The sequence below is a fragment of the Papaver somniferum genome, chromosome 11 (assembly GCF_003573695.1).
Source record: "Papaver somniferum cultivar HN1 chromosome 11, ASM357369v1, whole genome shotgun sequence".
NCBI classification, from domain to species: Eukaryota; Viridiplantae; Streptophyta; class Magnoliopsida; order Ranunculales; family Papaveraceae; genus Papaver; species Papaver somniferum.
The window spans coordinates 98,599,353-98,614,795 of record NC_039368.1 but is presented as its reverse complement, the minus strand read 5'-3'; the positions used below and the strand labels follow the sequence as shown (position 1 = coordinate 98,614,795).

General features: G+C 35.8%; 1 protein-coding gene across 1 annotated transcript; it reads left to right on the top strand.

Annotated features, from left to right (window-relative positions):
• Positions 1 to 9,873: 9,873 nt before the first annotated feature.
• Positions 9,874 to 13,634, top strand: LOC113323021 (diphosphomevalonate decarboxylase MVD2, peroxisomal-like). Its single transcript, XM_026571252.1, has 10 exons — positions 9,874 to 10,282; positions 10,386 to 10,584; positions 11,125 to 11,188; positions 11,539 to 11,602; positions 11,714 to 11,794; positions 12,221 to 12,307; positions 12,443 to 12,600; positions 12,688 to 12,736; positions 12,874 to 12,998; positions 13,143 to 13,634. The coding sequence occupies exons 1-10, from the start codon at positions 10,064 to 10,066 to the stop codon at positions 13,357 to 13,359; spliced, it is 1,263 nt and encodes a 420-aa protein (XP_026427037.1). The 5' UTR covers positions 9,874 to 10,063; the 3' UTR covers positions 13,360 to 13,634.
• Positions 13,635 to 15,443: the final 1,809 nt, after the last annotated feature.

Here is a 15,443-nt window from a genome sequence, read left to right as displayed (position 1 = left end):
AGTGATTAGATGATAAAAAAAGAATTTTGAAACAGTAAATGACATAACTCCTTGTTCATTGGCAAGGACAAGACCAAATCTTTTGGTTTCCCGATTGACAACTTTTATGCAAGATTGAATTCTTCTAAAAAATCGAAGTTAAATTTAGTAGGTAGAACTGTTGTGACTAAGCATGTGCTTTCAGTCTATCCATTTATCATATGGCTTGCTTTCCGCTTCCTAAAACTGTCACTAGCAAGATTGATGCCATACAAAGGAGCTTCTAGTGGTCTAAACAAAACCCCAAGCATACGGCCTACTTTCGTTCTTGGGGTGACATTGGTAAATCTAAGGTTAGTGGGGGGTTAGGTATTCAAAATTCTCATGCTACTAATAGAGTGTTTATTTGCAAGTTAGGTTGGAGATTACTGAAATTGCCAAATACATTGCTTTTCACTTTTTTAAAGGACATATATTTTCCCAATCAGAATATTTTAGAGATAGACAAGGCTACAGACACTTCTTCATGGATCTGGAAAGGTATAGTTAATGGCTTACAATTCTTAAAAGCAAACTCTGTGATTAAAATTAATAATGGAGCCTCTACTTATATTTGGAAGTCAAATTGGATCCCTGGTTATAATATTCCTCCTACATCTTCGAATCCTAATCATTCTACCTATGTTTTCGTGAATGAATTGTTTGATACCTCTCTTTGCTGCTGGAATATTGATCTTTTACATAATTTATTTTCGCCTGCTAAAGTTGATAGAATTAGATCTATTCCTTTGAATTGTTCTCAGTCCGACTCCCTAACGTGGACTCATACCAATTCTGGTAAGTTCACTATTAAGTCGGCTTATAGAATCTATATAAATGATTGTCCTTCTTCGGAGGATTCTTCTTTCTGGAGAAAAGTCTGGAATGTTGATTGCTTACCGAATATTAAATTCTTCATGTGGAAAATCTTTGCGCATATGCGTCCAGTTAATTCTTTATTGCTGCTTTATAACCCCAATGTGAATCCATCTTGCCCTCTCTGTCAGTCTCATGATGAAACAATTATGCATCTCTTCATCAGCTGCCATGTAGTTTCTCGTATTTGGCATGGTCTTACTTTCCAACATATGACATTGGTGGACGTTGATTGGTTAGATGACTTATTCCTTTACTGGCATGACTCTACTTTTTATTCCTCTCCTTACAATGTGTCATGGCCTAGCATTGGTTTTGTGGTTTTATGGTGCATTTAGAAACTGAGATGTGATGTCTTTTCCAGGAATGTTGCTTTTGACTTGAATAATACAATTCTGGATATTAAGAGAATGTTTAAGTCCTATGTTTCTCCTAGGGTTGGCCCGAGTTTAAGTGTTACTCTTGCTTCTTGTTATGTGAAAATTCCTTCTTCTGATGTGGATAATATTCTTTTTGTGGATGGCTCTTTCAAGGATTATAAACTAGGTGTCGGTGTTATTTGCTGTAATATTTCAGGAAATGTAATATCTTCTCGTGCGGACTTTGGGTGGATTTCAGAGGCAGTGGGAGATGAATCTGCTGCTCTCCTTTTGGCGGTATCTTGGGCGGTAGAGATGAATCTTCCCAAAGTTATCTTTATTAGTGACTGTCTACAGTTGGTCAATTTTGTAAATGGTGCTTCTTCAGAATGTTCTTCGAGAAGTATTGACCTCCTGAATCGGTGTAAGATTTCCTTTGCTAGTAATGCAACTTTTAAAATTCTGTTTGTAAAGCGGTGTAATAATTCTCTAGCTGACCGACTTGCTCGTCGGGCTAGGAAAAACCTTCTTAAAGATCTCCGGCATTCCCTTCCTTCTTTTTTGAACAATATTGTTAGGAAGGTGAATCTGCCTGAAGTTTATAACTTCTTTTCTTTCTTAATGCAATGGTGTGTTTCTTAGCAAAAAAAAAATGACATAACTCCTTATTCTAACTATTTTCAATAATAACTAATCTATCTGGATTTTGATGATCAGGGAAGAAAGTGACGAAGCATATTCTTAAAATACTTAGTAGAATATTATAATCAAATCCCAACCCAATATCAATATTTTTGATTCAAATCTGTTAAAAGTTGAAGAAAAATTTGACTCACGATTGTGATAAAAGTCAAGCCAACCGTAAGCTCTGTTTAAGGTTTGGAACTGAAGATCTCCAAGCCATATATGAAATATGAGAAAGGAAAATAGTCCCACATACCTAGTTTCCGCATAATTAACTTAAATATAATATGGAAGATCCGCTCCACTCATATCCAATTGGTTTTGAGTTGGACGCCCGCAGACTTTAACGTGGTATCAGAGCTAGGCCCGTATGCAGGGTGTAGGCCCGATTTTGGCCATCGTGACCCGAGTGGGCACATGTGCACCCGTGACCGAATGACTGGTCACTCGTATGACCGGTACATGGGGTGGACCGTGACCGAATGTCACCTGCACACCCATGACCCACACGTGTGTAGGTCCACGTGTTAGGCCGAATGACTGGCCTTACACGTGAGGGAGGGTGTGAAAGGACAATAGTCCCACATCCCTAGTTTCCGCATAATTAACTTAAATATAATATGGAAGGGCCGCTCCACTCATAGCCAATTGGTTTTGAGTTGGATGCCCACAGACTTTAAAAAAATATCATAGGTAAGAAATGAAGAACTTCTAGTCGTAATTAAGGCAAAAATCACCCGAGTCTTTATTACGGCTGGGTCAACAGGTTTAGAGACAACTTTTTCATCCGTAATTGAAGCAGTGGGTTGAGATATTTAGAGTTCGACGTACACACTACGGTTGAAAGGTAAAAGTAATTTCATTAATTAAACCACATTACAACTCGTTATGTACTTACTAGATCCGCATTATAAAATTTGGATTTAATAACATCCCCTACGATATATTAAGAAGCCTTTGATGATGGCTAAATGAGCTTTGCAGTTAAAATTTGACCCTTTCCATTTTCTCCGTTTCCTTTTAGCTTGAGCTACGATTCCAACATCAGTTTCACCTATAAGTCGAAGTTGTATGCAAATACGAAGTAAAACCATATATTTATCATTTTGTTTTTTTGCATATGTCTCCAAACGGAAGATACAATTCAACTCCATCGGGTCTATTAGGGTTTCCTGTATTTTACATTACAAATTTTGTCAAAAAACTTTTCCCAATAACTAACACTCACCAAACCACATCGCATTCATTCTTCTCCCCTCTTTGGATAACATAGTTACAAAAAAAAAAGAATTCTAGTTCATTGGAAGTAAGTTCTAAGCAAAATAATGTTTAGTTTTGAATATCAAAGCTAACATGTAATAACCCGACTCTCCACAAATATTGTTCCCTTTGCGGTTAACCGACGGTGTGGAATTTTTAACGGGCACCGTTGCGGGCATCCAGCAGCAGCTTCCCGGAAGATCATCAATTTCTGAATTACTCCCGCCCGAGAACGCTTAACCGAAAGATTTCTCTCAACTCTGGAGCCAATAGTGTGGAAAAGGCCTCAGTGTTAGAAAAGGACGTACAAACCATTACCTATATTTCATTCGGCAAACCCTACCTGTCGAATCGGGGTATTACAATACCACCACCTTGAATTGGATCCATCCTTGTCTTTAGAATATATATACAACCCCTGCCACTCATGACACCGGTACCTGACCCAACATATCCACCATACTCTCTCACCCTCGACAGGTGGCCCGTCATCGGCTCTAAGAACCTCCTCCAGTATTGTCCCACTTAACCATTACAGTCATCCAGCAGTGTGGGATTTTCAGCATTGCTACGGTCATCCAGAAGCAGCTTCGTGGAAGGTCACCCATCCCTGGATCAGTCCCCCGAATACGCTTAACTTCAGAATTTTCTGTCAATTCTGGAGCAAATTCTGCTAAAAAGACCTCGATTTTAGGAAGTGATAAACTGTTACCTATATTTCACCCAGCGAACTCTTCCGGTTGAATCGGGTATTACATACCATATATGTAAAAATTAAAAATTTATAAGCTCCTAAAATTTTGAGGTCCTAGATCGCCGTCTAGATCACCTATGCTTCTTCAGAACAATAAGAAAAATTAGAAATATTCGTTTTTCATTAAAAAAAAAGGTTTTGTTTAAGAGAAAAAAAAAACGAGAAACACATTAAAACATATGACAACAGTAGGGATTATTTTAGTGAGACTTGTCATTTCATGGTATACTCTCCTTGCACCTCAAAAAACATTCATAGTACTAAAAGAATGGATGAACTTCGTAACTAACAAAACACACATCCACTGATATATCATATATATATATATATATATATGGGAACCTTTTATGTTTTAACGGTGCATCTTCATATATATATATATATATATATATATATATATATATATATATATGTCTTAATCTATTGACATAACAAGCTTTTTGTGTAATTGAATTTCCTTTTCGTTATCGCTGATGAATTATTAAATTTCAGTATTTCTTTTTCCTCTTTACTGTTTTTTTCTTTCATAAAATTGAGATCCGAAGTTTTACACAGTTTTAAGATCACTTTACTTATTTATAATTTATTTTTAAATTTAAATTCAACCCAAATAATTTTAAGATCACTTTACTTATTTGTAATTTATTTTTAAATTTAACTTCAACCCAAATAAATAAGAAACTAAGTGTAACAATATCTCTGTGACGTTCGATTAAAATTATCCAGATTTTAATACAATCTGAGTAAAAACAAACACTATCATGAGCCAAGACCTACCGACAATTAAAATTTCTAGCCAATGAAAAAAAAATCATTATAAAGCATGGTTACATATGGTCGGGTACTCGATATCCGTCTAAGATATTTGATGGATATTAAATATCCGACTGGATATTATAATTCTAATATCACTTAAATACGACTAAGGGGTACTTTTTTGTCTCTTCCCTTCTAAAGATGTCTAATTTGCATTATCTTTCCTAAAGATGACTAATTAGCAAAACCTCCCGCTGTTAGGATATTTTCCTGAATGTCTGCAGACAGATGAATTACATCTCTCAATACATCAAAGCTTAAACAAACTATCACAGTCATAGAGTTTATATACTCTCATTACATACAATAACAACCATACTATGTTAGAGCACTGCTCGGTCGAACTCGCAAGTGTTGCTATCTCAAGCTTGTTGTCAAGTTTAGTTGCCAAAACTATAAGTCTTGATTTCTAGTCTACTTATATCTATGTCTCGGATTAGGATAGAATGTGTAGTTGAGATTTAGACTTCACGGCGTTCATCGATTGAAGACGAAGAACTACTAAGGGGAGCTTGTGGAACTTCATCAACAAAAGGTATGTGGAGACTTGAACTCATTTATCACTCAAAAGTCTATTTTTATTCTATCTCCCATTGAGACAAAAGTCATTTAGCTACATAGAATTTATATTATACACATTTGATATTTCGAGATGAGTTTAACTAGCTTACATATTTCTCGAAATATGTGTTGGTAAGATTTCGATTTAACCAAGTTCATCTTTATTCTTGACAAAAGTCAAAAGATGATCATGTGAAAATTTCCTGGTAACATCTTACATGATTTGTGTGAGACAGTCATTTGATGTAGACTTGGAATATTTTGTATTGTTCTATTGATCACTTGAAAATTGCTTTGAAGCTAATAGTTTGTATGAGACAGCTATTCTCGTCTTCCAAGAATGTTTCAATGATTAAAATGGAGTTTAGAACACTTAACTATTGATTGAACATAACATAGTATGCACACTTGTATGCTAACTATTGCAAGTTATTCAAAGTCCTGGAACCATAATATGCATACCCGTATGCGTACTAGTTGGTTAGTTAAAAGTCCGGGAACTTGGAATGCATACCCATATACGTACAGGCGTTAAAGTTCAAGTCCGGGAATTCAACTGAGTTTGGAGGTATGCGCACCCGTTCGCATATTGGCGAACCCAAACTATGTTCGGCCACTTAGGTTAGTCATTTGCATACTTGAGTGGGTTAAGTTCTAAAATCAGTTTATTCATGAACTAATACATTTATATATTAAGGAATGCAATCTTTTGCAAACCGTGGCTATAATGTTCATGAATTGATTCAAGTGAATCAAAATTGATTTTCCTTTAATTTTGTCTTGTATCTTCTATGAGAATATAAAAAATTGAATAACTCCATAACTAGTTTCATTTGAGTCATTTGAACTAGTTGTGATTAAGATGAATAAGGTTGATATGAAAGTGTTCATATGGCTAACTTCGGTTAACTATTGTTGAGCCAACTATGTGCACACGTTTGGGTATGATTACTCGTACCTAAATGCAGTCACATTTCATTTGTGTATAACAAGCTAAGTTCGATCTAACAGTTGAAAGATATTAGCTTGACTTTAATCAGGTTTTCATCTAACGATGAATATTGAATGCTTTGTTACCAAGGTAACATTGATTGCAAACCCTGATTTGAAGACTATATAAGGGATAACTCTAGCAACTGGGAAACCTAATCCCCACATCTCATGTGTGATACTAGTTGCGAGTAGAGTCGATTCTCCTTTAACCTAGGTTTTTCTTAAAACCATTATAGGTTAACGACTTAAAGACTTCATTGGGATTCTGAAGCCAGACCCAACTATTTTCTCTGTATTTGCATGTTTTAACTTACTTTGTTCTATCGTATTAAGTACTATCTTCTCTAAGATATGCTGGGGATTTAATCTCCGATAGGTAAGATGAAAAGTAGTCACAAACATCTCCATATCGTTTGTGATTCCACAATATCTTGTTTCGCTTCCATACGATTAAGATTATTGTGAGGTGATTGATATTACTAGGCTGTTCTTAGGGAATATAAGTCTGGTGTATCAATTGGTTCATGTTCACTTTGATTTATCAAAAGACAGAACAAAACTCGTAGGTATTTCTGCAGGAGACATATTTATCTATTCAATAGACTTTTCTGCGTGAGATGGGTGAGATCAACTAAGGGAATCAAGTGCGCATAATCCGGCGTGGTTCAAGAGGCGTAAGGAACACGACTGTACCTTAATCAGTGTGAGATTGGTTGGTCTCAACTACATTCCAGTCTAAAGTTAATTGGTAGTAGGCTAGAGTCTGTAGCGGCTTAATACAGTGTGGTCTTCAAATCTGGACTAGGTACCAGGGTTTTTATGCATTTACGGTTTCCTCGTTAACAAAATTTCCGGTTTATGTGTTATTTCTTTTCCGCATTATATTTTTATATAATTGAAATATCACAGGTTGTGCGTAGTTTAATCAATTGGTGAATCCAACCTTTGGTTATTGATTGAAATTGATTGACACTTGGATATTGGTCTTTGGTACCATCCAAGTTATTTCTCATATTAATCCGGCTCACAGATTTCTATTTGTTTGATTGCAGATTGGTTTGAGAAATTGATATATAACTCTTGAATGTGTTTTCCTTGATTGAGTCTGACTGTCTAGTTGATTCTATTGGAAATATATTGGAGTTAGTCCATACAGATTGCCTGAACGAAATATTGAGTGTGGTTGTTAGACCCCCGGTTTTTCAAACTATACAATGATGGACACGTGTAAATGACATCACGTAGTGAAAGAGACAATTACTGATAAAAACAAAACAAAAATATTGACTATTACCCTCCTTCAAACTGAACTGTCTGAAGCTGGTTGAAGCTAAAAACATGAAATTTGTCCTTGTGGAGTTGAAATCATTTATTCAAAAACATGAAGTTAAGCTGGTTGAGAATTCGTGGTATGCAAGATGCCAACATAGCTTGAAGATTTTGTGGTGGAGATTTACCTTGATAAGCAAATTTCAATACGTTGGAGCATTCTGGAGCCAAATGACCACTTTTACCACATATTTGACTAGGAAATTTATGACCAGAAGTAATTGAAGCAGGAGGTGGAACTGATGCAAAAGTTGGAGCAGCTGATTTAAATGTTGGTGAATGAGAAACGCCTCTATAAGATGGATGAAAATGTCATTTTCCTCTTTAATTGGGACTATGTCCACGTCTCATAACAGGATGAGGACTACGAAAAGGATATGTTGACGGATATAAATTGATATTACAAATCTAAGATTGTTTTGAACTATAAAAGCCTTATTCTCAGTATCTGGAATAATTGACTTAAATCTAAAAGAGAGAACAATTTCTTCACTAAGGAGAATATCGTGAAGTTCAACACCAGTGACTGGTGGATGCTTTACACGAACTGACGTAGCGGGAGCATCAAATGAGGATCTCAAACTTGATAGAGTTGTGACAACAATCGACCCAGCAACTGCTAAAGCATCAAAAACTTTTTAAATTTATGTAAGGTAATTGGTAATTGAACCATTTCCTAGACGAATGGATTGAAGTTTGGTACGATGTTGAATTGTGTGTAGAAAAGACTTGTGAGAATCGAATATTATTCCATAACCCGAAAAAATTAGTAGCACCTGCTAAGTAAGGAACAACAGATTCAGACATTGTAGAGTATAAGAGAAGAGTAATTGTTGAATCCTCATCTTTCCACATATAATAATCAGGATTACCAAAATTATTGATTTGCTCAGCCGGACAAACTTTAGCACCAGTAATATAATCTGTAGCATGATACCCATTGAGAAGTGCAAGGAATAAAGATTTCCAAGTTAGAAAGTTGTCTTCTTTGAGTAAAGAGTAACAATGTTGGCTAATTGATGAAGAAAAACCTTATAAATTCACTTAGGATGATCCGTTGAACAAAAGATTAAACGGAATAAAAAGATTTGAAGATCAATAAACAGAAATAGATCTGAAGATCAAGAAACAAAGATGCTGAAAGAAAAACTGAATCTAGAATCGTAAAGACGAAATTGGTTGAGAAACACAATAAACGAGTGTAACAGAAAACAAAGACAAAAGATCAAGAAAGAAAGATTCACTCGTTGTAATTGAAGGAAAATGTTGAGCTCACAAATAACCAATAATGACGAAGGTAAAACTTGGATCGAGTTGTAACTCTGATACCAAGATAGATGAATTATGTTTCTCATTACATCAAAGCTTACACATATCATCACATATAGAGACTTTATATAATCTTATTGCATACACTAACAACCACACAAATATTAAGCACACAATTATGGATATGTATGAATGACAACACATTGTTAAAGAGAAAGAAACTAAAACAGAAATGTTGACTGACTGATTGACTAATATTTTGACTATTATCTGCTAGGCGGATCCTTATTAGCAGAAGTAATGTAAATTATATATTTTACAAAGGGATGAAAATGCTAACTAAATGATGACTCGCCTAACGGACACCTAAATAGACAACCTAAAGCTAACCTACCGATCAAAGATTTTGCTGATGAGTGATTTCTAGGGAAAGTAATACAAATTAGACATCTTTAGAAGGGAGGAAACATAAAATACCCATAAAAAAAAGTAAAGTTAGTGAATTTAGAAAGTTACTTGGCTAGATACGGAGTATCCGTCCCAACTAGATATTTAGTTTCAGCGAGCCTTGGCTTTGCTATGACCTGCTGAACATCAGTAGTATGCCATAGCCAAGGCTTGGCTAATTAGCACATTCTACGGAACTTGAGGAGCATTTGTTTTTTCTTGAAGCATATTTTGAGGAGCATAGTGGTTGCTTGTGTTATGCACCGAAAATGTGTCATAGTAGTGACTTTGGCGCAGCTTGTGGACGTAGGAACATAGTATACCGTTGTTTGTATACCCGAAAAAGAAGGTCAAAAAAAATTTGCTTTTCCTGATTGACTGATCTTTGTGCTATTTTTTTTTTGAGGAACCTGATAAATCTGACTAAAAACGTCATATCCGTCAACTATGTGATGGTCTCTCTTTTTATGGACTTCCCTATTTATATTCAAAAATAATCACAACAAAATTTAGTTGTCATTGCCAGATTTGCCTAACTGGATGTCAAAAACTAATTCCTATTTAAAACTCTGAATTTCGATCTAAATCCCTAGAAAATTCCGCCCCACCCATCTAATTTTCTCTCTCAGTTCCTCTGTTCTTGAATCTGTGGAGAAATTTCTCTCTTTTAGAAGATATCGCGATTGTTAATTCTCTAATGGCGGATGGATCAGATAAAAGTTGGATATTAATGGTAACAGCACAATCGCCAACAAATATTGCAGTAATAAAATACTGGGGGAAAAGAGATGAAACCCTTATTCTACCAATAAATGATAGTATCAGTGTTACATTAGATCCAGATCATTTATGTACAACAACAACTGTCGCTGTTAGTCCCAAATTTGAGAAAGATCAGATGTGGCTTAATGGAAAGGTACACACACACATACATTCATTCTTTTTGTTCTTGTTTATTGTTATTTCATGTTTCAAAATTTTAATGTTGTTAGCTTGTATACGGTTTTGTTTTAGTGTAGGAAATATCCTTAGCTGGTGGTAGATTTCAAAGCTGTTTGAGAGAAATTCGAAGCCGTGGAACTGATTATGAGGATCAAGAAAAAGGGATTTCTATTAAGAAACAAGATTGGGAGAAGTTGAATGTTCACATTGCTTCTTTCAATAATTTTCCAACTGCTGCTGGTTTAGCTTCTTCTGCTGCTGGATTTGCTTGTCTAGGTAAGATTAGTTTGTAATTTACTTCAAGGAATAAGGGTTTTTAAGTTTGTTATATCAGTTGAGTCAAAAATTTGATGAAGATGTTAGCAAGAACGATTTGTTGGATGGAATTTTTAATTTATGTAACTAATAAACTCTGGAAAATTTGGCGTTCATGTTTTTATTGGATTAGATTAGATGACTGTACTGTGATGTTCAGTGTGAAATTTCTAGTTGGAGTTGGCCGTTGGGGGAATAGGGACAGATCAGAGGTTACCACAGACTTTCGTTTTTTTTTTTTAAATAATTGTATCTAGTTTTATTCTGTAGACTTTAGACCATCAAATGCTTTGTTAACAATACTTGATAGCATATATACCTGTGTGACTGTGTCTGACATCGGGTCTAGTTAAACTAGAGAAATATGTGTGAGCTAGATAAACATGTTTAGTGACTACAGTTTTAAAAACCTGCCTATCTGGTGATCTTGATCATATAAGATTTGTATTTTCGAAGATATTTTTAATCAGTTATTTAAGGTATCTTAACTTTCTTTTTCAGTGTATTCCCTTGCAAAACTAATGAATGTGAAAGAAGATCAGGGGCAGCTTTCTGCTATAGCAAGGCAAGCCCATTTAACTCTGTATTTGCTCCTTATATTGAATTGCCAATGTTGCTCGTCTCGAAATTTCCTCCATGTGCTAAAATCAAGTATCTTGTTGCTTCAAAACCACTGTGGTTGTGAATTTGTCAGTTAAATTGTGCAGCTGTAGTTACGTTCACTATTATGTGTATCAATTCAAATCTTTGCATGCTTTTGAGTTTCACGACTTATTATGGTTTTACTTCCAATAGTTACACCTATTGCATTCCTATCTATTCCGAAGCTTGAATGTAGTATGTTCCCTTTATCCAAATATATGTGAATTAGCACAGTAATTAATTCTTCATAAACTTGGGTACTTACTTCTACAGGCAGGGATCAGGCAGTGCTTGTCGCAGTCTCTATGGTGGATTTGTCAAATGGGCCATGGGAAATGTAAGGTCTTAAGAGATTTATCGTTGCCTTGCGTTAACAGTGGATTACTTATCTTTAGCCATCTCATCCATTTCACAGTCAATATCTAAATCCGTATTTGTAATTGGTTAGGATCCAAATGGAAGTGATAGCATTGCAATTCAACTTGCAACTGAAGCGCATTGGGATGAGCTTGTAATTATTATTGCAGTGGTATGTGTCACCCTTTGTCCTTCCATATAGTTCAATCAAATGGTATCTATAATTGAGTTCTTTTGGATTCCATTCATTTATTTTAAATGGAATTTTTTCCCATAGTTCTCTTTTATATGGTGATGCATCTGCAGGTGTGAGTGCCTTACTGATTATAAATTTTGATTTGATGATGATTCATCACAAGAATTAGTAATTTATGTAACATTAGGATGGAGCCAATCTAAACGTGATGAGACTAAACCCAATCTTGTTCTTTTTATCAATTTATATCTTCTGAACTCAGTTTAGCCTAATTCAATGACATCGACACTAGCTTCTATAAATTGCAATAGGACTACTCTACTCTTTCACCAGCATCCGCTAGTTACTATTTCATTTCTGCTACTTAGCTCTGATATTTAAGCTTCATTTCTGTTTATCTAGGTAAGTTCTCGACAAAAGGAAACAAGCAGCACCTCAGGAATGCGTGAAAGTGTTGAAACAAGTCCTCTTCTCCATCATAGGGCAAAGGTAAATTACAAAATGCTATGCTGTATGTTTTATTTCAAAATCTCATTTACATGCTCTGAGGAGTTACTTTATGTCCATGTAAAAGTACCACCTGTGATGGAGCCTGATTTTTTTTTTTTTTTTGGATTCTGATAGGAGGTAGTGCCAAAATGCATAGTGCAAATGGAAGAAGCTATCAGAAATCGCGATTTTCCATCATTCGCTAAGTTAGCTTGTGTTGACAGTAATCAGTTCCATGCATGCTGCTTGGACACATCTCCCCCCATTTTCTATATGAATGATACTTCCCACAAGTGAGTTTTGTTGTTTTAGTTTCTCAACTCGATATTCATGTCAGCTGTAACTCGTGATCTAACATATTTCCTATTTGTCAATTTCAGAATCATCAGTTGCGTGGAGAAATGGAACCGGGCTGAAGGTACACCACAGGTAGGGAAATATTATACTTTACTAATTTGTATAAAAGACTGAATATACATAAATGTTCGTATACTGTTTCCTGGGAGAATTCTTCTCTGGTTATTGCAAATAAGTTATTCTGGTTTATGAAATCTGGGACTTGACAGGTGGCTTACACCTTTGATGCGGGTCCAAATGCAGTTCTAATTGCGAAGAATAGACAAGTTGCTACCCTTTTGCTCCAGAAGTTGCTGTTCTATTTTCCTCCTGCTTCAGAAACCGATTTGTCCAGGTATAAACTACTCAGGCTTTGTTTTCGTGTTTCCTTTGCTTGGTTAGCATTTTTGTACCTTGAGATAAGGTATGCATGTATACTGTAAGTGCTATAACCTTTGTTTTACTAATATGAACAATTTCGTCCGATCTCTTGTTTCAGTTACTTGATCGGAGACAAGTCAATACTTAAAGAAGCTGGAATTGAAACAATGAAGGATGTGGAAGCTTTGCCACCACCTCCAGAAGTCAAAGATAACATCCCATCCAAGAATGCAGGTGATGTCAGTTACTTCATCTGCACTAGACCTGGAAGAGGTCCAGTAGTTTTCAGCGATGAAAAAGCTCTTCTCCACCCAGAAACTGGGTTGCCGAAGTAAATTATATCTGATGAGGTTTTCTGTTTTTATTGTTCTTTTCCTTCGCGGCTTTCCTTATCCAATACCCCTGCCAGATTGGTTTAATCAGGCTGCCCTCAGTATGTTAGGCTTGTCATTGTAATTGGTTTCGTGACCTGATCTCTGCTCAAGTTATTTTTCTTCCTCAATTTGTATTTGATTTTTTTTCAGTTTGGTTTTAATGTCATTATTAAGGGTTGTTGTACTGTTTCAGTTGGTTCAAGGACCAAGATAATAAAACTGTTATTTAAGAACTACTCTTTCACCCTCTTCCATCAAGGCATGCCGTAGGCCCATCTAGAATCCTGTAGAATCCTGCCAACTATTTCATTTCACTTCACCCTACTTCTTCCCATCTGGAAGGTAAAGATAACCGACGCAATCTGAAAATGGGTCCTCAACATGTTTTAGAATCAATGAAAGACGCAAACAATCAATATTCTCTTTCTCTCTCCTCTGAATCGGGCGACAATGCACTTCCAACTCAGTTAGTATTTTTTTTGTTTTTTAACTAATAATTTGTTTGTTTCGAAGTTTGATCATCTGTTCTTGTTTAAACTAAAACTTTACAATGATTCGCATTTTCATTTAACAGATTTTTCATTCATAATCTCTGTAAGAGAATTTATGAGAAATTAATCTAAAATCTTCTTCTCTCTCTTCATCTCTTCTTCACTTATCTTCTCCGACAGAAACCGGCTGCCTGAAACCCATTTGTAGTGTAGATCACTACAAGTGGTATTAGAGCACTCGATTCTGAGTGACCTTGATCACCATGGTGACTAGAGCAGAGTTTGAAACTTTAACCAAGCATATCGAAACGTTGGCTAAAGAAATTCAAGATCTCAAAACTCAACAGAACACACCCTCACCAATATTACTATCTTCTATGATGGATCTGTTCAAGGTAGAAGCACAGAAAGCTTTAGAGGAATTGAGAGATAAAGCTTCAACATCCAATGGAGGTGGAATTCTGGAAACCCCTATTCAACCAGTATTTGCTTACAGGCCTACCGGAAGTGTATCTCCTGGTGAGAACTCTAATTCATACTCATAAACTCAAGGTTGATTTCCCTAAGTTTGATGGTACCAACCCTAGATCTTGGCTTTGAAAGTGTACCAAATACTTTCAGTTACATCCTATGGATGAAGAACAGAAAGTTCACTTAACAGCTATGTATTTAGAAGGTAAGGCTGATATATGGTTTCAAGATTATCAAATTGGCAAAGACTTCTTAGTTTGGGAAGTATTCCAAAAGGCTATACGCTTCCGATTTCAGGAGTTAGGCCATGATGATATAGTTGGAGAATTTAACAAGCTTTGTCAAGTGGGTACAGTCTTAGAATACCAAGAAGTGCTTGAGGAATTGAAAGACTTAATGTTAGCTAAGAATAGACATCTGACAGAAGAATATTTTACTTCTAGTTTTATCAGTGGGCTTAAGGATGGACTAAGAATAGCAGTTCAAATGTTTTCTCCAGCCACCTTAGAAAAGGCTATTTACTTGGCCAGAATGCAAGAAATTTTGTTGGAAAGTACAGCCAAGAAGGCTAGGTCTGCCAAGTTACCACCACTGTTCATTCCACAATCTCACAGAAGTATAATGTCTACCCCACAACCTCAGTCCCCATCTCCAAGAGGCAGCACCATCTCCAATCCAAAGCTTCCACCCATCAAGAGACTCACAGATGCTGAGATGAGAGCTAGAAGGGAGAAAAGACTTTGTTATAATTGTGATGAAGTCTAATATAAGGGCCATAAATGCATTAAACAACAATTATTCATGCTTGTTGGAGATGATGAAGGAATTGCTACTTCTGAAGATGAATCACCTACCAACTCTCCCATTATACAAGAAGTGCCTGAGGAAGAAGTGGAGATATCAGTAGATGCATTGTCAGGTAATGTTACCCACAACACCATTAAGATTTTGGAAACTATTAAGAATAAGAAAAATTTCACCATTCTGATAGATAGTGGAAGCACACATAGCCTCATTGATCTTGAAATAGCTATGCAAAGTGGTTGTTATATAGAACCCATAGGTGTATTCCAAGTAGCAGTG

Excerpts from the sequence above, each read along its gene's own strand:
- LOC113323021 (XM_026571252.1), top strand. The coding sequence starts at position 10,064 with ATGGCGGATGGATCAGATAAAAGTTGGATATTAATGGTAACAGCACAA. Across the intron at positions 11,603-11,713 it reads TCAAATGGGCCATGGGAAAT|GATCCAAATGGAAGTGATAG; the intron begins GTAAGGTCTTAA and ends GTAATTGGTTAG. Across the intron at positions 12,737-12,873 it reads GGGCTGAAGGTACACCACAG|GTGGCTTACACCTTTGATGC; the intron begins GTAGGGAAATAT and ends GGGACTTGACAG.